This window comes from Neodiprion pinetum, chromosome 1, assembly GCF_021155775.2.
Source record: "Neodiprion pinetum isolate iyNeoPine1 chromosome 1, iyNeoPine1.2, whole genome shotgun sequence".
Taxonomy (NCBI): Eukaryota; Metazoa; Arthropoda; class Insecta; order Hymenoptera; family Diprionidae; genus Neodiprion; species Neodiprion pinetum.
The window spans coordinates 37631165-37654484 of record NC_060232.1 but is presented as its reverse complement, the minus strand read 5'-3'; the positions used below and the strand labels follow the sequence as shown (position 1 = coordinate 37654484).

The 23320-nt window shown below is 42.3% G+C and overlaps 3 protein-coding genes across 11 annotated transcripts in view; 2 read left to right on the top strand and 1 right to left on the bottom strand.

The window, feature by feature from the left end:
• sha (shavenoid) overlaps nt 1-7870 on the top strand; it is a 78997-nt gene extending 71127 nt beyond the window's left edge. Inside the window, exons 5-10 of the mRNA XM_046613778.2 lie at nt 3105-3238; nt 3308-3458; nt 3563-3894; nt 4029-4247; nt 4378-4480; nt 4729-7870. Of these exons, the coding sequence (XP_046469734.1) occupies nt 3105-3238; nt 3308-3458; nt 3563-3894; nt 4029-4247; nt 4378-4480; nt 4729-7535 (3746 nt within the window). The 3' untranslated portion in view covers nt 7536-7870. The remainder of the gene's footprint in view (nt 1-3104; nt 3239-3307; nt 3459-3562; nt 3895-4028; nt 4248-4377; nt 4481-4728) is intronic.
• A 2041-nt stretch (nt 7871-9911) lies between these two features.
• Nucleotides 9912-23320, bottom strand: part of LOC124218468 (uncharacterized) — a 42657-nt gene continuing 29248 nt past the window's right edge. The window contains exons 4-5 of one of the 2 annotated variants that reach the window (XM_046626183.2): nt 11420-11989; nt 9912-11326 (exon numbers count right to left, since the gene is read on the bottom strand). In XM_046626183.2, coding sequence (XP_046482139.1) covers nt 11089-11326; nt 11420-11989 — 808 coding nt within the window. In that variant the 3' untranslated portion in view covers nt 9912-11088. The remainder of the gene's footprint in view (nt 11327-11419; nt 11990-23320) is intronic. The other variant, XM_046625347.2, reaches the window with a different exon arrangement.
• Nucleotides 13548-23320, top strand: part of LOC124219461 (carbohydrate sulfotransferase 11) — a 35267-nt gene continuing 25494 nt past the window's right edge. For 2 of the 8 annotated variants that reach the window (XM_046630086.2, XM_046628363.2), the window contains exon 1: nt 20564-20836. The gene's annotated coding sequence lies outside the window, so the exon portion shown is untranslated. Of the gene's footprint in view, nt 13833-20562; nt 20989-23320 lie in introns of those variants that run through there. The other 6 variants (XM_046630912.2, XM_069133311.1, XM_046629214.2 and 3 more) reach the window with 6 other exon arrangements.

The following is a 23320-nucleotide window of genomic DNA, read 5'->3' as shown; positions in this document are numbered from 1 at the left end:
CTCGTGCCCAATGATCAGAGATACACGCTTCGCGTCGACCAAGCGCGCTTCTTGAAGCTTACTGGCCGCCAAGAGGCGGATGGATGGTTCGTACGTGGGTTGGCACTGCCTCCTTTCACGTGTCCAGTCCCGGTTCGCAATTGCCAGAAGTGCCACATGGGCCGGCCCTTCCTTGCGCCTCTTTTTCAAGTGCTAAAATTCGACGTCGGTGACGTTTACGGAAGTTAAGAACCAGCCGTCATCTTCTTCTCGAGTTAAGAACCCTTCTATGTACTTCTTCTTGGTCTTCCCCCTTGGTTAACGATATTCTGTAATGCATTAGACGGAAGTCGCGAACACTCCCACAGTCGTACTCTTCTTTTCCCTACCGATCAGCAGTCTCTTGATCACCGTGAGCGAGCACAACGAGTATGAAGTTACGATTTGTTGGACAAAGAAATGAGGAGGTGCATGCCTGGCAGCGACTCCTCGACCATTGTGGTCGGACGTTCATCGCGTTTCTATAATGTGAATTATTACGTTCGTAGATCGTAATTCTCAGAGATCGAAAGAAGACTCTTGTTTTCTGTAAGTACTGGTTCACAGCCGTGTGCATACTTACACTCGCAGACCTAATCAGCATCGGTAATAATTTTCCCTGGTTCATGACTGCAGTTTGTTCGATGGCCAGCCGCGGCCTTTGTTCTGAGCTTTAGTGCCGCGCTTTACGCGAGTAACAAACCTACGCTAGTTCTGCTTTTGCTACCGTGCCGATGCTGCTTCAGGATACGTTGTGCAGCACGTCCGTCTTACCTGCAGGTACTTAGGCATGTGTCGGGTACGGCTTTCAGGAGTTCTTCGGAACGCCATTGCACCTTCAAGCTTCCGTTCCAGCTAAACAATCGTTCGATGCACCGTGTCTTTCAATTCTGCAAACAAGTTTAGGGACGTGATGTATTGACGTTGGTGACGCTTTGTGGTGAAACTTCGGTTGAAACTCGGTATGTAAATTTTGCACGAAAAAAGAAAGAAGGAGAAAATAAAAGAAAATAGATTGATGGGGCGATACGGCGATAGTGGAGAAGGAAAATAACGGGTAACTTTGCGAGGCGTTGACTCTTCTGGAATCGGCAATTGATTATGTATATCCGTACCCATGAGACATGTGAAATGTTTGTACGCGTATGTGTTAAAGCAACTGGGTAGTCAGGAAGGTGGCATAATTAGTGGATTTTATTATCTTGTCGCGAGCCTGTCGGAATGACTTTAATGTACTTTTGGCTGCCGAGACGTCGCGATTCCTTCTAGTCGTTAAATCCGAGATCTGAGCTCTTAGCTTAACACCCGACATTTACACGCGCCAGCTCGCTACAAACGTAGGTACATAAATGGTGAACCATATATTGATTAACTGTAAAAAAATACCGTGTGTCCAAATTTTTCTAATCTCTCATTTACGGAACACGGTGGGCACATCTTTTCCTCTTATCGGTCCGAACAACGAGCCAAAAACGGGTCCGCTGGATCGACAAATAGGGCTTTTCTTTCGTTGGCAACGACTCTGCTGTTTTGGTTCAGGGCTTCGCTAATTAGAACGGTAATTGGACTGTTCGCTTTAACGTTTTGTGCTACAGAGTTGCTAAATTTCCCCCACCTCGTAAGGATCCTAGCGTCAGATCTATTTTCATTCCATCACACCGGCTGGTACGCATGAAGTTTGAATCTGTGCTGATAACCATTGCGCGCATTTTTTCTTTTCATCAACAACTCTCCGCGCCTAACCGTAAATACCGGCTAAACTCGGGAGGCTGAAATCGTTTAGTGTAAATTAAAATCAAGAACTGCTCGAGGCGGCAGGTTTACGGGTAGGTATACAATGGGGATTCTGGGAAGCCCGCTGAGACTCTGCGACGTTAAGAGTACAGTTAAATAAACAAGCGTAAATATCGGAGGCGAAAATTCCCACAATTTTATCTCGGCCTCGCGCAAGGACTACGTTGCGATTCCTTCCAAAATCCGCTACAAGCTTGATCGTCCTTACAGTACGTTATGAAAAGATCAGCGGGGGTTCCGGCGCGGTTCGCCCCGCACTTCAGCCCGGTATTTAACAACGAGGAAGCGGCGATCCGACGCGGCTGGCCTTGCGTGTCTTCGCAATTTAAGTCCTTGCTCGACATACTCGCAGTTAAAAAGATATTTACATCGACGATCGAAGCCATCAACAGGTCCGTCCGTCGACTCACAGCCTGCTCTTAAAGGCTCGAGGAACCCCCGCCCAAGAGCAACATTTATATACCGTCCATAAAATCGGATGTTATGCTCTGGTTTTTAAAATTTGTTTTACTGCCTGCAGCAGGATGGGCATCGACGCTTATCACCAAGCCAGCTCTCCTCCGCTACCTCGTTTACTCTCGTTTCGTTCGACGATGACGAAAATATAAGGGGGATGATCAAGGCTTTTGATTAACGCCGGACAATCCTTATTAATTAAGACCCCACCTTCCTGTCTGGCAGGACTTCTTTCACCCAACCGGTTTCGTACACCCGCGGATTTTGCCTTATCGTGACATGATTCATTTTAATGCCTTGCACCGAGGGAAATAACGGTCCAGGATTTTGGTCGGTTGCATTATAACCGGTCTCAAATCTCCCGGAAGATCAATGCCGTACAATATATGTACGTGCATACTGGCCCGGGATTTCCAGTTTGTTACACTTTCGTATCAAAATTACCGGTGCCAAACTAGGTCAAAATCATCAGCCTTAAATTGAACTTCTGAGATCAGACGATACCCGTGCATGCAAGACTCATTCGTGCTCTGTTTATTTTTCCGGTATTTTTTTTTTATCGTGAACCTTCTAAACATCAATGAGAAAGGATTCGAATTTCTGTTCGTCAAGTCTCATAGGATTCATGTTAGATTGATCAAAAAGACGTCGCAGTTGGGTTCGAATGTAACGACGATACAGTCAAAAAAAAAAAAACAAAAAACAATTGTATCAACCAAGGATGTGCAAACCACTGTCAAAAACGAAGAGATGAAAAAACTTCGTCGAGAAGAATGCCAAGAAGCGCATACCTATAAGGTCACAATGAATTTAAGACTGGTACTCATTTTCCGCAGGGGTTAAGACTCCGTTGTGCAAAGTGACTGGTGCCCAGCAACTGAGCCGAGGGGGATGGTCCGAGTTGCGGAATCTGTCAACCGGGGACCTGCCATTGAAGTTTGTGACGTACGAGGGACGGAGCTACTTGCAGGTATGAGAATAATCGGGTATTCGATGGATGGTCTACGGTTCAGGGTTTTTTACACGGTGGTCTTCGCAGTGGGTAGGAGAAGCCGAGCTGCGGGATGCGACGGAGGGAAGAGTCGTCCGTGTGCATTTGGTGTGCCGAGACGTGGACCGGGAGAAGCGGGCTCCTGATGTATTCACTCCTTGCGTGGCCTTCCGGGTGGCCGGCTCTCCGGCGAAGAACAGTAAGTGGCGATTTTGGGCTCCGTCTTACGACCACGAGCCTGCGAGGCGGTACTTTTGCAGTAATTAGCAATTGAACCTCCCTCTCTCTATCTCTCTTCTTCAGGCATTCGAGAGGTGGTGTTCTTCAACGATGCCCAAGTCTCCCAGGGCCTGTCCGCCATCGAGTACACCGCCATCGGATTATCCTCGGTTGTTCTCGCCCTGATATACGTTGCCAGCGTTCTCCTTTACCTCCACACGAGGAGGACCAAACGGAGACGCGTTGAGGAACCGGAGTCCGGCCTGGGCACCGGCCGCGATAACATCGGGATCGTCAAGAGCAACCCTCTCCTAGCAGCCGGACGCCATTTCGAAAGCGACGACAACAGCGGACGCAGCGAAAGCGAGCTTGGAGACGAGCTTCCGCAAAGCGACAGTGACCATGGCTTTGAAAATGTGAGTAGCTCCGTGAGCATCTTCAGGAAATTTCGATCGTCCTTCTTCCTTCGGTGAATGGTCTTGGAACGATGAATTTCACGGTAAGAGCATCCACTTGTACAGCTGTAATATGACTGCGAAATCATCTGTAGGTCACTTCAGCGGTGGTTCATCCGCATTGCGCGTACAGTTCAGACTCCGACGGGATGTTCGGTTCCGGTTCGATACTCGGGGAACGTCTGCCCGAAGAGGATGTTCGGATTGTGGAAACAATCGAGAACACCCAACACCATGAGAGCTCCTCACTGCCGGGCACCCAGAGACGGAAGCTGTACTTTAACCCGGCGTACTTTGACAGGCAACTACTACTGGTAAGTTTCAGAGGTAACAGGTGTTGCGTTTGCCGTTCACGGTGATTAGTTAGGACGAGTAACTCGTCAGAGTTAACAGCGATTGGGCAAGGTATGCAAAATGATTGAAGTTAGAGAGGTGTGTTTTTAGGCCCCACCTCCGGCCGCCATAGAGTTTCTATTCAAAATACGCGAAGTCATCTCCATAGCGAAACACAAGATGGCTGCGAAGCGATTCGTCCCGACGCTTGTTGGTGAGTAGTTAGCATCTAATTCGTCATTAAGATGTATTAACATTGTCTCGCGAAACGTTGTGTAAAATTTCATGGATTCCGAACATGTTTCCCTGACCTTCACCAAAACTGCATTTTTGCTCTATCCGTACAATCAATCTCTCTAAAGCATTCTTGGAGATTAAATCTGTATTCAAACATGACCTGTTTTTTGTTGCACCCTAAAGCTTGCAAAGCTGAGTATACTTACAAAATCTTGACGTACGCAGGGATTCCGGAGGAGGAGACTGGCCTGGAACGAAATGGACGAACGGGTCTTCATCGCCGGGGAAGCTCGGCCCAGGGATCTGTTGCAAGATCGAAAAAGTCTCAGAGCTGCACCGGATGCCCAGGTTGCCGCGAGTCGCAGCCAAGTTTGCCGGTGCTTCCGGCACCGTCGCACTTATGCCTGGGAGAAAGCAGGATACGTGCATGGTTGGAGGACGTGAAGCCGCCGGAAAAAAAGTGGAAGGACGCGGAAGACAGTAGACGGAACTTTGCAGAGAACGCGAGATCCTTCGCGAAGAATCTTGAGTACCTCAAGGAGATGGCCAAGAGCGACTTCGGCAGCCCCGAGAGGGCCAATAAGCACATGTCCTCCTCGTGGAAGGACAATCCGCCGATGCTGAGGACCTTCCAAAACATCGCGAAGAGTGAGATAATGGAAAACGACGACCGCCTCAGCGTCTCGAAACGTTCGACCAGGTCCATGTTCGAGGAGTCGAACTTCAACCGGTACCATAACATGTGCAGCAGCAACATCCAGACCCTGGACATGAACGACACGGTGAACGCGAAGGTGAGGAAGGCCATAGAGAACTCGTTCATCAAGCAGATGGAGGAGAACGCGACTCTCGAGTCGCTGCAATCGCTGGAAAAGAAGCTGATGGATCCACTAATGCTGAGAGATGGACGAGTGACGCCCACGAGTTCACACAAGTCGGCCAAGTCATCGTCGAACGATTCGGTGCCCAAGACACCGACAAAGAGGTCGAAGAAGTCACGCGCACCACCAGCCCCGAAAAAGCTCCCCGACATGATCAAGGAGCTTCCGAACGGTAAATATCCCGCCAAGAAGCTCATGGACGAGGTGATCCAGGAAATGGTTGTCGCGAAGGCGCTCGAGCACAGGCCGAAACTGGCTAAGGCCACCGACTTCGAGGTCGATAGTTTGGAGCGCTCGAAGAGCAGTTTGAAGTCCTCCTCGTCCCCGGACTCTACGGATCGCCATTCGAGCCCGGCTCTGTCGACAGCGCTGCCTCTCGATGAGGAACTGACCATGCAGAACGCGATATTCAACGTGAAGACGGGGGCGATGACGATCTCGAAGTTGAAGAGTGAGGCGTTGGAGAGTAAAACGGCACCGAAAACAACCCTTTCAGAGCTGATACTTCCCAGAGCTCAGAGCTACTCACTGGTCAGCGAAGTGTACGTTAACGACGGGTACGCCAGCCCGGCCGGAAGCGAGTCCTCGGGGCCGGAAATCCAGTACGAACCCGAAAACCCTGGGCACCTGACCATCAAGGTACTCGACTCGCCGGAGAACTACGTGAAGCAGGACGACTCGGAGTACGAGCCGGACACGTTGGATCGCAAACCAATGAAGCTAAAGATAAACGAAGACGTCAGCTACGGCAAGGGTAACCTTGACGAGGTGTACGTCGACTCGTTGGAAAGACCGGCCCACATATCGCTACGCAGCAAGGGAAGCTTCAGAACCGAAGATTCGAAGGGTAACGAAACTGCACCGTTCCAACGGAGCTACGGAAGCCTGCGCGAGATCTACGAGGCCAGACTGAGGAGCAACCTGAAGAACTCTGCACTGCTGAGCAGCACGCGGTCCTTGAACGGGGACCCGGAGGTGGACGCTTACTCCTGGCAGAAGGACAAGTATCTTACCCCTGAAATGAAGCACATCAAGAGACAACGGAAGCCCCAGAACCAGCCTGACGTCGTTCCCACTCCGATTGACGAATCGATTTACCAACAGCCGAAACCACCGCGGCTGATAGAAGGCCTGATGACGAAGCCCCCCTTGCCACCGCCAAAAAACGGACGGGACAGGAGTTGCGTTGATACTGGTAGCCCTGCGGCCAGCGAGATCACTTCTGTCCCAGTTAATTATTACTCCGCGGGGAAGCAATTCATCAATGACATTAACGACGCGAACGAGCCTTGCCTCTGTCGCCAGAAGAAGAACGTTATGTCGAACAGCTTCGAGTCGTTGGCCACCTTGAACTACGTCGAGAAGAAGCCGTACCTGTCGAGGAACGACAGTAGAAAGACAGTAATCGGCGATACGGCTGCGGACTCACACTGGCGAGTCAACGACTATGCGTCCAGAGAATACGAGAATGTATCGTCCCTGCGCATCAATGCCAATCCCCAGAAGTCCAAGGGCAGGATCCCCCTGTTTCCGATCGATACGAAAAGCTACCCTCCGGTTAGGAAGACCATGCCAAGTCTCAGGCATTCCGGATCCGAGAAGAGAGCCAGACAATCGACGGCCGAGCCGAGGTGTCTAATTTCCGAGGGGTGCATCACCTTCCTGGCACCGGACCAGCGTTCGCCGCCATCGAAGAACGCCGGACATCGAAACGGAGGTCGTATCCGAACGGTACCAGGGATCCAGGTCCAGCAGGCCGGCTACAAGGTCGAGGACAGTGGGTACCTCAGCAGCACGGACAGCAACGGGTCCCATAAACGGCTATTGAGGCAAGACGTCAGTAGCGTTTCGGAAACGGATGAAACGGAGTCGGCTTGTGACGGGGCGAGCGAAAGCGGGGCGGAGAGCATCGGCACCGACAGTGTGTTCTTTGGCAACTTCCGGAAGCTCTCGGAGATGTCGAGCTTCTCGAAGAGCGTCGATTCCGGGGTGGATCTGAACGTGCGGAACCCGTACTTCCAGGCCTTTGGCATCAGGAATGAGGGCGGGGTTTTAGAGCGGCCGAGTTACGCCGCCAGCGATAGCGAAACCGATAGCTTTATGACCGTTCTACCGCTGGCAGGTAGTAAACGGAATAGTTTGGTTTTATAGTTTTAACAGATAGGTGAACAGTAGCAAGGAATTTAAGAGGTTGTGAAAAAGTTATTAACGGAGTCCAGGGTACCTTTTAGCTTTTACGTTCTACTGGGACCGGCGTGTTCCGAATCTTCTTTTTTTCTGTCGATCAGTTATTCGACGAACGCTACGACGTCCGAAGACTCATAACTACTAGGGCCCAGCATTCGAGGCCTTAAAAGGACGTTTATTTTATTTTCTGTATTTCAATGACGGGCTAATGAACTTCAAGAAAAGTGAAATGAAGTTTCGTCGATTAAATCCTGAATTCTAGCGTGACTACTTTCAACTGAATTAGGAGTAGTTACTTGAACTAAGTGTGAATATAGAAAGTGTTCTTCCTCTTCGAAACACAAATTTGTAAGAATGTCTGTAAGTGTTTACATTTTGGTATCTTACGCTTCTTGGTGCGAAGCTCGTAAGACAGTCAATGACCGTCTAATATTGAAAATGCGGATATGCATCATCAACATTAATATTAATCACGAGGCAATATTCATTTTGTGAATCGTATATAATTTTTGAACTACTGGTAAATTCGAAAAATTAACGACGGAGCCAGGAATCGAACCTGGTATCTAGCGATGCTTTACCGGAGCCTTACTCCACTAGACCACCTAGCCGCCCTTGAACTAATTACTTGAACTAATATCAATGGCGATTATTATGTCCGTTTTCCATTCTGTCGAGACTCGAAAAATGGAAAATAAATAAATTAGATACTTGTCAGCATGCCGACCAGAATTTCGATAAAAACTCCTCGTTGTGCTTAAAAAATCTTCTGTCCAGTGTAATTACTTGCTATATATTTATTTCGTAAATATTTATGACACGCTATTTTTCACTCTCTTGCCATTTATTCTCGACAAGTTTTTGTTTTTTTTTTTTTAATCCTAGTCACCTTTAACGGCGTTCACATACAGAAGATTTCAATAATTAATCATACCCCCAGGTCTTCACAAGTTCAACCGACAATATTCTTTACCTTATACTTTACTCTAATACACGTAATATAATTATTCCTCGCCAGTTAGAATTAAATTATTATATGATATTTAATTTAAACCTAACGTAGTAGAAAATTTGATGTAGATGAAATGAAGGCCAGTATAAGTTGAAAGTTAAATTAAGAAAAATATATTAAGAAAAACAGAAAAAAAAAATCAAAACGCCAAGCGTTCAAGAGTTCGTAATTCGGGTATGCTGTATAATAATCCACGTCTATAATCATTGAAATATGATTTACAGAGCGATTAATAAACCGAACTTGTTAGTTTAGAAGCCTAAATCTGTAAGATCATTTTTATTTTTATAAATATTTATTGTTATTCTAATCTTTTTTTAAACAAATTGTAATCCATTTAGCGAATCGATAGATTTCTACGGTTCAATTCTGTTTTACAACACACGTAACGTATGAGAAGTCGTCCTGATTCTCAGTTTTTCTTCGAACTATATGACATTCGGTGAGTACACTGATAATTACGGGTCGAAGAATTACTCGAGAAACGGCTTTGGCCGGCGGTGCAATATTAATATTTGTTAGGGTCTTAATAATTAACCGAATGCAAGTGTCACATGTGTGGTTGTGTACATAAACGTGCGTCTGATTGAAAGTATTCAATTTCGTGTGTATAGAATTGAATTAGTTGTTTAAGGGTTGTCAAAATAATGATATCTTGCCAAAAACGGTATTAATATACTGTACACATTTTTTACTATTTAAGTGTTATAAACTCAATTTAATCACTAGCACATTGTATCAAATGTTTATCTATACATAGACGTTCAATTTTCGTCATTGACTCGTTAAGTTTGTCGTTGGATAATTTTATTCGATAATTTATATGAAGATGAAACTACCCATACTCACAAATGTTGATAAATATTTATATATGTATATATCCATGTTGCATTTGGTCTATAAGTACGCAACAATTGTAAGCAGAATTGCTATACCGCGCTATTTAAACGTTGAGAATTTGTACAAATATCTGCTATTCCATGGTTGTCTGATATTTTTTTATTTCTATTTTATCTTCAAATTCTTTATCGTTTTACCTCACTGCGTTTTTCTGTACTATTTAATATACACACACACACACACGCACACATATACACATTTTTTTCCTTAGTGAATTGAATTATGAAATTCAGAAGCGCACGCTTCCAAGTACCTGCCAAATGTATATATGCATAGATCTATAGGTATACGTAAAAGAGAATATTTCGCGTATCAATAATCTAACATTTATAAATGAGAAAAGAGAAGAAATTAAATTTTTAAACGCTTTATCAAGTAATATATTATCGAGACAATATATAATATATTCAATAATTATTTACTTATATATAACGTGTACATAAGAATATAATATATTTAACACGTATGAATATTCATCAACGTGGGAACATACTGAAGCTCAAAGGTAGAATAATATTCGTAAACGATAGAATTCGAGGCATATTATAAAACTCCGTCCGTTCATTATAGATCGTATAGTTCAAATGTTTTGTGCAATGTACGAATTCTTCTTACACGGTTGTGAATACTTTTAGTACACAATGCGAATAGTGCGATATAATAGATATATTTTAGGATTGAGAAGTACCAGAATTCAACGGAAATTGAATAAACTTCTCTCCTATAATACTGTTTCGGGGACAGGGTGTCGGTGGGTGTTGGACTGATTTTAATTAAATTCAACCTATATCGAGCAGTGAGCCAATACAATTCGGATCCTGCAGTTAGTTTCGATAGTTATTGGCAGCACGTTGCATAGTCTGTACATATTCGTTCATTTTGTAATAAATTCTATTTGGGAAAAATAAAACTCTTCATTCATTCCCTTGAGAAACCTCTGCTCTTCAATTATAGACCATCAGCTTCGCGTTAGTTTATTTTTAAACATACATTCTGCTGAAACAAGTTATTTAAAACAACAACCTGCGTTAATCAAATTTGCGGTGTTGAATTTTAAGATTTCAATCACGAGTATGTTATATTGCCTATAATTAGGCTCACGTTCGTCGAGTATCAACGGCTGTCTAGATGTAGGCGCCTTAGCGAGTATGTGAGTTGCCTCTGATCAGGCGATATGCACATAAAATTGCCTACAATCAGGAGATAATCCGTCTGATAAATAGATTTTAAACTACTTTTTGATTCTCAACTACTGAATTATTCGCAGTATTGATCCGTGTTTTATCAAAATTGATATCTCGATAAAAAATCAGGTATTAAACATTGTTTCGAGATGGCGGATGCATTATGAAAAACTGTCTTGCGGAATAATAACGAGAAGTGAAACGCAAGAACTTGAATGTATCGTGTACGTATTAACTACAATTGCCTAAAATGAAGTGCGTAAATTAACCGATTTCGATTTAGTTCTTACTGCTTTTATTCGAGTAACTTTCAAGTTCAGGGAACCAAAACATAACAGGTTCGTAAGTGTATGACAATATTCTTAAAATTAATCATATTCATGAAGATATATATTCAACAAGCATACCCAACTCGCGTAAACTATTCTGAAAACCTGTGAATAGTGCAACTGTTTTGAAATTCATTGATCAACAAGTCGGACTTGGCCCTGGCTTTCTGGATCTCAAAGGCGTACTCTGGTTTCAGATAAGAATTCAGCTCATCTTCCAACGCCTTGAGTACATCCTCAGCTTCGACAATAGTTTTGCAAACGACGCTCGTCTCTTTCGGCAACACTTTGCGGAGTAAATGAAGAAGCATGTTCAGCTGCGATACGGATCTAGGGGAAACAACATTGTCAGGACACTTCTCGCTCGCAACCGCTGTGAAAGAATGGATAAAAATGAAATGTGTCACGAAGCATTTTATTCACCTGGTGTAAATGACACTTCGACACTTGAGGTGTGAAGCAGACTTCAGTTCCAAGATGCAGCGATCCATGTGAGAATTCCGACCGGTGAATACTTTCGGCAAAATTTCCGTAAACCCAATCTTATCGAGAAGGTCTTTGAGGTCTTCGATCAACGGCTCGTTGAGTTTGAAGTCGATCATCTTGTCGATGGACATCGATTTTACAGCCAGTATTGCCTGAATTTTTTTATCGCGAGCGGTGTTTGCATCCCCGTTGGATTCGCAGAAGACGTTCAAGTCGTGATCACCTTTTAGGACACGGTCCACGTCGAGAGTGAGCGTTGGGATCAGAGTCTGCATCTGCACACCGTCCAACTCGTAGGTGATGGTGCCGAACAATTGGGCGGTTGGACTGCCCGTGAACCGAGGCAAGTCGACGACGATAGTTGCTGCGATTTCGCTGGAAGTTCCTGCCTCACAGAAATCGGTTCGCCGCCAAAACGACTTCGGACTTTTGGACCAGAACGCGGAGATGCCGTGAACTTCTTGGACGTCTTTGAGGGCGATGAGCGCGTCCAGGTCGAACAGATTCCTGGAACAATATCGTTCCGAGGATTTAAATCCACTCTGGTGAAAGGATTGGGGAAATTCTGGGAATCCGGGAGATCTGGGAACGGAAACTCCTGTGACATTCCGCTATCGTACCCCGCTCGGACGATTAGGCAGTGGCTGCTGGATCCCAGCTATCTGGTGACAGCCCACGACTTCGAGACGATAACCGGATGTCCGTCACTCCCCGATAAGGACATTGCGGTTTGAGAGACCGGAGACAGGACAAAGAGAAAAGCTGTCAACCCGTCAAAGGCATCCTTATCCTCAACGTAGTACAGGATGATAAAGACTATCTTTCTGCGGTGCGTAAGTACATGAGAACACTGTAAGAAAGAGTGGTGTTAAAATTCACTAAATTTGGCCGGTGCGGACTATTGTGAGAGAAATTTTGTGGTCAGATCGGAAATTCACAACCTATATTCTATAGAACATAGTTTGCTATTGCATTTTTCTCGCAGTAAATGAAGTCGCAGAAATTAAACGAAGTATTCTTTTGAGGTAGATTAAAATTGAACGCATAAGGATGAAATTCGGTTCGTCTGGTACGTGATGCGCAAAGATATTGAGAAGGTAATTTTATGCAACCAATCTTTGACAATTCATTACCCATTTCACGATCCAGCTCGGTAAATTGACGTAGAAGTATCAATTTTAACAAGAATAGGCAATATAAAGGTACTAATGATCGACTAATGAAGATCAGGAGGGGACGAATTTCAAGGTTACTTCCGTTCACTTTTATTCAACGTATAAATTTCCGTTTCGATAGAGAAACACTGAAGTTTCTATTACCAACAAAGATCAAGGAAACACGTTATCGCGTTATTTACTTGCTAATCAACCGAAATATCGATTACTAGAACAATTGTACCAGTTTAGGTAAACCGATTGAAGATCCTACAAACTGTCAACGATATGGGGAAATCTTTGCGGGATCTTGCACATCGATTCTGAGACGAAAAGTTTTTATCTCCAAAAATCGCAATAATAGAAGGAAAAAAACAAAACCGCAAGTGAATGTGACACATTGATTACTGCAGACGAGTGAAAAAACTTGCGAAATACCTTAATAACGCGAGAGTTGTGATCGTTACCAAAACTTTTGCAGAGTCGGCATGTTGTTAGTGAAAATTGGACAGGACGGATTCCTGCAGTAACAATCGTTGCGCGATAATAATAAGGTATATGCGACACCTCGAGGGCGTAAATGGGGGGCGTAAATTATTTACATGTAAGTAACGGTTCCAATTCTCAGACATGTCGCGCATTCGAACGCATAGTTTAGGATTCGGAAACATCGAACTCACGGTTCTTGGATCGCTGATGGCGGGTGCAACGGCGATGAATTCAAATGGAATAATTAGCGCCAAAGTGATCAGCAACACACGTGTAACCGTTTGGCCGTGAATAAGCGCCGCCAATTGTAAGTCGCGCGTTTCAGCAGCAGAAACACGAGCGTATACCTATTTCCTAATTACGTAGTATCAGCGGAGCTGAAACGTAGCTTGAAGATCCGACGACAATCTATAGGGTCTTCAGTTGCGCGTCGTCAGTTGCGGAACGAGAAACGAAACGTGACGGGAATTTGTCAAGAATCGTCTATAAGTTGTTCTCTCTACACGTTCGTGAATTCTTATCGCTCTCACGATAAAATATCTTCGCTAACTATCGGCATATTTTTGTTCGTTACCTCGTTTCTTTATTTCCTGTGATTCATTTTTAAAATAGCCGGTTGTGAAGTTTACGTGTCGTGGCTTTAGTTTTTTTCGTAATTAGTGCACGATGTCTGTTCTCCACGTTGCAGTTACCATTTCAGGATAAGGGTGAGTGTGTTGGACGTTAATTAATTTTAGTACGTATCTACATTAGGCTAGTTTTCTTTCAACTTAGTTTTTAACGTCAAATGAAGCCTTGCGAAACCGGAACTCAGTAGTAAAATTCTAAAAGGTTACTCAACCGGTTTGTATCTTTCAGAAACTCTAACCGAAATATTTCGAAATCTATACAAGTTGGGAAACTGTTTTCGGTTTCATTTTGTAGATAATCAAATTCTTTATTTAAAAAAAACTCCAGACTACTATGCTCCTAAATGTTCATCTTGTATTCGATACGAACGTTTAAAGTTGAGTGCATTGAATAAATGAACGAAGATGCTTATTACCTTGTAAATTTATATCTAACCCGTGTTCTAAGCTGATACAAATAACATCAGGTAGTAGTAACAACATTTTTTAAAGAACATTTCATCATCTACAAAATGAAACCAAGAACAGCTTCCTAACTTGTATAGTTTTTGAATTATTTTGGTCAGAGTGTTTTGAAAATTCAAACCGATTGAGACACCTTTTAGAATTTTGCTACCGAGTTCTAGTTTAACGAGGCTTAATTTGTGGCTGTAAACTAACTTTTCGAAGGGTATGTGATAAGGAAAAAAAAAATCGGCTTAATCTACATGCAGATCAGATGCATTACAAGTAACACGTGAAATTTGACCGATCTGTGTTAGATAAATGTCTATATAAATATGTACATATACGAGTATGCATATATATGACGGCCAATTTTCTTGGCAGAGAAAAGTAACGCGGCACCGTGTTCTGCAGATTGAATTTTTTTTTTCGAGTGTTTTTTTCCCTCGCCTTCTTGTTATTGAAGGGAAAGATTGAGCAGCAAGGAAGGAAATCCAATTACTCGTTTAGGCTACACATAGCTGCATCGATCTGTTTATATTGAGAAAATTTTTCACCCACCGTGAAGCGGAATGAGATTTGGGCTGTGTGTGAAATAATGTAGTTTTTAAAAATTGAAGAAAAAGATCGATAGTCATGAACCCGGTATATAATGGAACGTTACTCGCGTTGTCGGTATAAATTGACTTTAGTTACAAATTACTCTGATAATAATATTGAAATCGTGTACAGGTTTGGAAACATTGTGTGCACAGAAACGAGACTAAGAGAAGTGAATTGAAACTAAAAAAGAGCTGTCGCGGAATTTTTGCTACGCGTTATTTTTGCTAAAATTTTCATTCATAAGGCGCGAATTGTTGATTGTAAAGATATGTTATAATTATTCTTTGCGTCATAGCATTAGCTGCAGTAAAAAATGTAATATTACAATACGATAAAATTTGACGCGGTTTTCAAGGAAAATAAAAAAAAAAGACGGAGGAAAAATAAAAAGGACAGAAGTAGGGGAGTTTCGTCGAGAGGATAAAAAAAAAACCTTCCTGCGATAGAGATCTTGTTAATGGCAAAGAGGCGATAACTCTCTGTTATTTTAATCCCATTTCACGGATACAGGAATGAAAGGACGGCAATCAAGTTGATCGATCGGCTTCGTTTGCCCCGATATTTGCAAGCAGCGAGAAGGAGAGGAGATCGATCCTTATTTATGGACCAGCAGCAGTCGCACGATTCTGTATTTCATGCTCACTGCCCCTTTTACCGGAATCTAAGTAATTGCACGAAAGCTAAAAAATCGGGTTGTGAACGTATCGAGTTGGAAAATTGTTAATTACCATCCAAATTATGCAGTGTAACTGTTTTTAGGTTTCAGTCGAAATTGTCGTTCAAGCTGGTCAAGAATACTTCGCTTTTTGTGCGTAACATGAAAACTTTTAACTGATTATGTTAGAAACAACGTTTAGTATAATAGAATTGATATTGATATTGTAACTAATTAACTCGTATTATATTTAAAAATTAGTAGGAACCTTCCATGTTACAAAATTTTGTTGACCAGTGTAATTGATCAGATTCGATGTTACATTCGATGCAACATTTGTTCGGTAGTAGATTATAGTATTAAACGGATTATACGTGAAAGTAGAAGAATGAAAAGGGGGGAAAAATGGTGTAATATTCCGTTTTATACACAGGATATTGTAATACCTCGGTAAGTTGAAATTTATGCGAGACAAAAAAGAGAAGATAAGGTAAAAAATAAAGCACCAACGGGAGTAACAATTCGTCTTCCTTGATAAAGCGGGAGAAAATTTCATACGCAACACTTTAGCTTGGTTTTTTTTTCTATACTAAAGTTTGTATATTCTCGTTACTCAAGTGATTTCCCAAAGCGATACATGGAATCGTGTTATAATAATTGGCGTAATAATGCCGCGTTTTGTCTGGGCCGAAAAATTGCGCTGCATAATTGTTTGGAAGAGAATTTGGAAACAATTGGCACACTGAGAAAAATTTCATTTTTTATAGTAACTAGAAAAATTCGGTGAAACAGGTATCGTTGAAAAAAAACTGTTTGAATATTGTTGGAATTACGAAAAATAAAGTACGCGTAACCATTTTGCGCTATTGTCGATGCTCTTTTGCTAATTGCAACACAAGATCAGTTTGTGAGGTTTACTCTACTTTTTTAGTTAAATAAGGCTTTAACGTCAATTTATTTTTGCACAAGCATTAAATTTTCGCAACAGTTGCAAGAAAATATAGCAAAAGTGATCGTAATGAGAAAGAACAGTAACGGATACTAGAATTTCCGGTAACAGCTAGAAAACTAATTTTCTTTTTGTACCTAGAACTGTATTTTTCAATTGTGGTAAAAAATGAAAATAGTTAAAGCGGTAACCGGAACTAAAAATTTCTCTCAATGCAGGGCGTTTGATTTTTCGTTGCGAAAGAAAAGGAACCACCCTTGGCTTTTTGATATTCCAATCATCGCCTTGGCGATGGATTCCCGAAGCGATGTGCGTATCGGGGAATTTTACTGCGATTGGAACTGCGATATTTCATCCAGTGCGGTTCGCAATTAGCCAAGGAATTTCCCCTCGCTAAATGGGGAATTTCGAATTCCTTTCTAAATTTTCAAATGCGAAAGGACCGCATGTTCAATGGAACAGGTAAATGAGACGAAAGTAAATTTGGGAGTGGGAGGAAAATTCTGGATGATTTACATTAGTATAAACAACGTTTTGAGAAAGAGGCCAGACGCCATTTGCTTTTGTTTGGATGACCAAAAAATATACACCCGGCATGTAAATAGAACGATAAACCAACAATAGTCGTTGCGAATAAGGAAAGAGGAGAAATTTTCTCGAGTAAGTAAGAATCGTTTCTAATTATTGTTAGACGACTGTACGTAAACAGTTTTTACAATCCACCAAATTTTTATCGTGCAAATTATGAATGAAAATCAAAAATGCGCAATCGATTATCCGAGCAATGGCGATTTGAGGAAATGATTAGCAAGAACACATCGAGGGGAGAAAAAAATGTGTGCTTAAACGGTGAATTTTACGCATCAATCTTCGTCTCGTGGAAAAATTGTACGAGAATTTATTCACCTTTCGATTATTTTCTTCATTATTCTTTACGTGATTATAAATTATTGCTCGTCTGATTTATTATGAAGTTCACGACAGATTTCACAACGATTAAGATCAAATTTAACGAAGCTAATTAGTCGCGTCGCTGTCGTAAATTACTGCAAGAAAAGTTTGCAAAATTTTTGTATTTTTTCCCCTGTTCGGTCGGCAGTATTTTGTTACGCGCAAACTTTTTTTTTCCCCGAGTTTTTACTTATCGCGTTTCTGATCACGAAGCGTTCACGAATTGATAGGCGAAACTTGTTGAACTTGCGAAAAATATTGCAGTGAATCGGTTGGAAAATCTGCAGTGCTTTTCAAACGCTGAATCATCTGATTCTAGAGGAACAAGAAAATCAAGACGAAAGAAAAAAAAAAAAAAAGAAGAGAAGAAAATTCTTATATCAGCAGCCGCACGGAACATTCCTGAGAGTATACAGAGCCTGGGAGAAGAAAAAGCTCAGAACAATGTCCATCCGCGAGCTTTCCATGCTCCACGGTTTTTACAGCGTTCGCAGCACGTATAGAATATGGAATGAAAGGCAAACACGGGGGTTTGCGTCTCTTACGCCTCGGAAAATTCACCCTCCGTGAAAAAGAAAGAAAAAAAAAAAAAAGGAAAATGTTCACGACTTGGCAATGTTTTCTTGCTTACTACGGAATCAAATACTTCAGCACTGAGATTTCGTAACTTCGTTTCAATAATTTCTTGGGACTTGAATCGAGGAGGCAAGAATCGACACTTTTTTTTACTTGTTTACAACGAGATATTATCGAATCAAGGATTTATCAAGCAACTGAAATTTCGGTACACGCTCTTAATTACTCCGGAAAAAATTACTGGACATTTACATCCATGATAGAAAAGTATGCCAATGATAAAATCTTACGGTTTTGAAAAATTAATTTCATAAAATTAAAATGTTCGTAATTGACGATTCGATGAAAGCCTGGGTGAAAGTATGAAATTGCTGGAAATATTTTGACCGCAGTCATTTCGTGCGGAGTCATTTTGTCCCGAATAATTAAGTGCGGCAGCCGAACTTTCCATTACGATTGAAAGGTTGACTGAAAACTCTGTAATTAGAAGGTTTTGACGAGTATATGAAATTTGGTAAACTATGCAAAATCACCGCAATGGCGAATTTGAAAGCTAAATATTCTACTGACACATTCCAGTTTATCATCAGAACTCTGCGTAAGCGGAAACTTGAGTTTTCGAACAAGCTCAATCGATCAAATCTTCAGATATACGATTTCTCAAATTGACACATTTGCAAGCTACGAAGATTAGATTAAAATTACAGTAAAAAAAAAAATTACTAAAATTATAAGCTAAAGCCTAGATATCGACTTTTCATTTCACATCACTTTAAAGTTGTTAAAAACCTGATAGATTCGTTCAATTTCATTTAACGACGGTTTCCTTTGTTTAGAAAATTATTCTCTACAATTCTGCCGAGAAACTTCTTTATTATGACTACCAAAGCGTTTATTTAAATTTTCAGAATTTGTTTTCCTTGAACTGTGAAAAAAAAAAAAAGTAATGGCAATTCTCGAGAACAGAAGAGAAAAATTGAATTACTGTTTATGCATAATTTTTTTTTCTATTCAGTCACTGTTCAACATTGTCCGACAGTGTCTAACAAAGCGTGATTTTAACGAGGCTTTCCGTGCTTCGCACTGATTTATTGGCTCAAGAGTAAATTTGCGGTTGTACCGAGTATTTGCCGCAGGTATATGCGAATTTCCACCGACGTCGAGCAAACATACATAAACATATATATCTACGTTTATATTATGTACCAGGTATGCATACCCGCTCCGGAAACCGATAACTCATGATTGGCTGGTTGGGGGAATGTCGAGCTTTGACACGCATGGATTGAGTCACGGCTTTCGTAGATGCTCCAGATTTTTCCCCAATCAAATTTTATCAGTTCAAACTACGGCGGATTGGGAGATGAAAATTATCGGAGTCGATTGAGAATAATTCGGATAAAGTGCAGCCCGAATCGCAAGCATGGTACAGGACTACCTCGTATACCGGAAGTGAAGTGGAAGTTGAATCGTCCGACGCACTGTGTTAAATTTTCACGTAGTTCGTCGATTATCCTGCGCAGAAAAACCTTTCGCATCGACCTTGACAAACGAGTTCACGACTGTACGCAGAATACTGTCTAATTGCCAATTGTGATTGACCAAGTTTAATCCGTTGGACGGGCTTTTTGTCCGCCCACTTCCAAGTCCATTCAAATTAGACACTCGCGTTCAGCTTCCGCATTGCGGCTGTTGGATGTATTGTCTCTAAATTGAAAATAGAGAGGCAGAGCGGGAGGGAAAAAGATGCGAAAATATCCGATTCAGATCTGCGGCTTTGGAATGTTTTCATTAGCAAGTTTGTCGGAATGAAAAGAAATTCAGAAATCTGTCGTTCACGGGGTTCGGAAGTTCTTTTACAGCGATTCAATGTTGAACTCGGTCAAAGTTTCGATCTTCATATGGCGATGCTACACGCTTTTTTTAAATTCATCTCTGAGCTCTGTTAGATAAAATTCCCATGTGCAGGACATAATTTTACGTACATTGAGAGAAATTTTTATTTCCGGTTGCCGCTCTGTTGACCATTTTCATTTCCTATCACAATCGAAAAATACGGTTTTAGGTAGAAAATGAAAATTAGATTCGTAGCTGTTACCAGAAAGTCTACTAACCGTTACTGTTCTTTCTCATTACGATCACTGTTACGATATTTTCTTGCAACTGTTGCGAAAATTTAATGCTTGTGCAACGATAAATTGACGTCCAAGCCTTATTTAACTATTTTTCTAGTTACTACAACAAATGAAATTTTTCTCAATGTACCCATATTCATACGAGTATTCCGTAATTTATCTTTCTCAACTTTTGTCGCCCCAAGCAACGAACTCGCCTGATGAAACTCGACGATCCGATTTCCTCCAGTGAGCTATCTCCGGTAACGGATGAGCAAAAAGGCTTGGAAAATTTGTGCGCTCCAACCTCCTAGTCCATGGTCTAGGTACCATACTACAGTCGAATCCGCGTGACCCACGCGCCTAGTTCGTGACCGATGAACCGGGTCGTCGCCATGTTGCAAAACGATGCTCAGTGAGCGGGCGCTTGCGCGAGAAAGCATTTAATCCGTGAGATCGACCCGCAAGAGCGTTCTCGAGGTCGGTTGCAGGCCAGGTTTAAGCGCCCCTCGCCTCGTAGTCTCAGTCATGTCGGGGGTGTCGTCGTGAACGTTGGCCTCGCGCTCTGACCGAACAACGCGTCGAGCGACACGTGCAAGTGTCGATCCGTAGACCCGAGCCCTGAATTTTTAACCCTTCGCCTTCCGGTGGTCACCGCAACCTCGAAACAAGACCCCAAGATTCCGAACACTCCGAGGCAGAGTAGGACACCGAAGAAAAAGGAGAAGATTGAAGATAGGGATGTGAAGTTTTCGGTACAGTAGGATGAAAAAGGTGCCTCTGTTCCAAGGTAGAGAGCGATGCCCCTCACCGTTGATTCATGGTAGAGGATCATTGGGTTCGGGATTCAGCTTCGTAAATGAGTCGTTGAAGCTGATCGAACTACGTTAGAAGTAGCTGTTACGGTGGTCAGCAGACTGTGCTGGTGTGGTAGGTTCGAAGGTAGTTTGGTGTGTCGGACCAACATGTTTGAAGTGTGCAACCGACGTCGTTGGTGACGGACGTGTCGTTCTCTGTTGAATGACGTCGAACAGTTGCCTGAAAGATCATTGAACTAGCTGCTGACCGCTTTCGTTGGTTGTTGCAGGCATGCAATTATCGAATAGTCAAATAGAGAGGGAATGTTTTTGTTGGTTCCATCTTTGAAAGTGAACAGTTTCTGATCCAGAGGCAGTAATTCACCGGGTTCTCTAGATTTCGTATGTGTGTGTGTGGTTGGGCGACTGAAATCTGCGTTGCATCAGCAAAAGCCTGCCGAATCGTAAACGGAGTCCCGATCTTCAAAACAGACGAACGGAAGATTTTTACAAGTTTACGGTTTACTCTGGGTGGTGATAAAACAGTCTTTCACGACTCTCGGATCAGCTCCGAATGTCTGATAGTCTGGGTTACTCCGGGCTTCCGGTTGCTTGGACCCACGTGGTAGTTAGCCATGCAAAAGCTACAGTCGGTATCGTTCTTGGTTGCCGAACTCCACGACTGATTCGAATTTCGAATTCGTGTCAATCTTTAGGCTGTTAATTAGCGTCAATGACGCGCGTCACTCACTGTCGGAACTATTGTACAGGGAATTATAATCGTGACATCGACGAAGGGAGAAGAGTATCGACAAAACGGGGTGCGGAAATCAAGATCGTCTTTGACGACTACAAGATACTTCATCGAATGGCATGAGGGTGAATTTAGTAACGTTACTGTAACGATGCATGTTTGGGAAAGGAAATCGGTAATTCGCACATTTGTGGCTTTCCGGAATTCGGTAAACCATCGTAAACAAAATATAAACCGATTCCGATAAGCCAACTCCTTGAAAGTTATCCCAAAATCGCCAAAAATTTTTCTCCTGATCGCATCGTTCAGTCAACGTTACCAACTTCAGCCTCGTCGAATGACAAACTCGATCTCCGCTGTCGATGCAAATATGAATATCAAACATTTATTGTACACTCGTGTTTAGCAAAATATCGAATATTCACTTGATAAATTAAAGAGAATTTCACTTGCGAGCGGAGATATGTTTTACTAATACGAACGACTTTTGGTACGCCTAATTATCTTCACCTCGACTGAACTGTCTTTCTGAATTTTGTTTCCTAGTTTAATTGTCAGTGTCAACATAGTTCGAACCAGCTAACGATATAACTGTAACAGCGTTCGAGAGAGTGGAACGGTTGATTTGTTTGACAGTTATTACAGCATGATGCCAAAGATAAACTGACACCGGACGGTCGTCAATTTTCGAATATCCTTCTATGTACATACGTGTAACATATGTGTAAAACACATACGCGCGGAATCTGAAATGGTCATCGAAACTCGCGTGCTGCTGATAATAAACCGATATTTATGTAACGGTTTGTGCATATATACGGTACAGTATATTTTGTGTATAAAAAAAAAAAGAAAAAAAAAAAAAACACACCCGCACTGTGTCAATCCGTTAGAGTTGCTCAAACCACGACCAACCCTCAAGAAAAAATTGTCTACTCGGTATTTTTTCCGAAATCACGCACCCGCATAAATAATCTTGCCGTTTTGTTTCCGGTGCCGAAAAACGGCTGATTTTTCACACCGTTAATAATTCCGCAGATCCGCAGAGCGATAAATTTTAAACTTATGTCGGACTCAAATTTCCGCATAATTTTCATCTTTGTCGTAGAATACAATCGAGAGGAATATTAATTTTTACTCGAGTGTCGGTCAATTATCCTTTCCACTAGGGAAAAATCGCGAATAAATAAAAGCGAATGATTGATAACAAATATTTGCGAAAACGTTAAAACGAGTGGAAGAAAACGATTGTTTCAACTTTGTGGAATGGATTAGAAAAATTACGGTCATCTGTAAACACGGTATGTTTGAGATTTATTTTCAAAATTATCGATTGAACTTTTTGGATTAAAATGAGAAGAAAATTCGGGCTGATAATAAATGACGATTAACGTTTGTCATGCTTGCACGAAATGGCCTAGATTCGCAGCTTCGCGCCCATGTCACTCGTTGTCAGCGGACAAAAGTGTATAATTATTGTGAAATATACAGAACAATATACAGCGCTAAAATCGAGAACCAAATTACGCGTAACAAGCGGCAACCAGATTATGTAATCAGGTGTTCGGATATCGGATCGGAGTTTGGATTCCGTGTTCAGGTGCGATAAGGCAATAAAAATTTTACGAAAAACAGAGGCGTTTTGCACGCACGTATAAACCGTCCGGTTGTTGAAGCCTTGAGGAAGCGGCGACAGTCGCTCATCGCTGTGCGTGAAATTAAA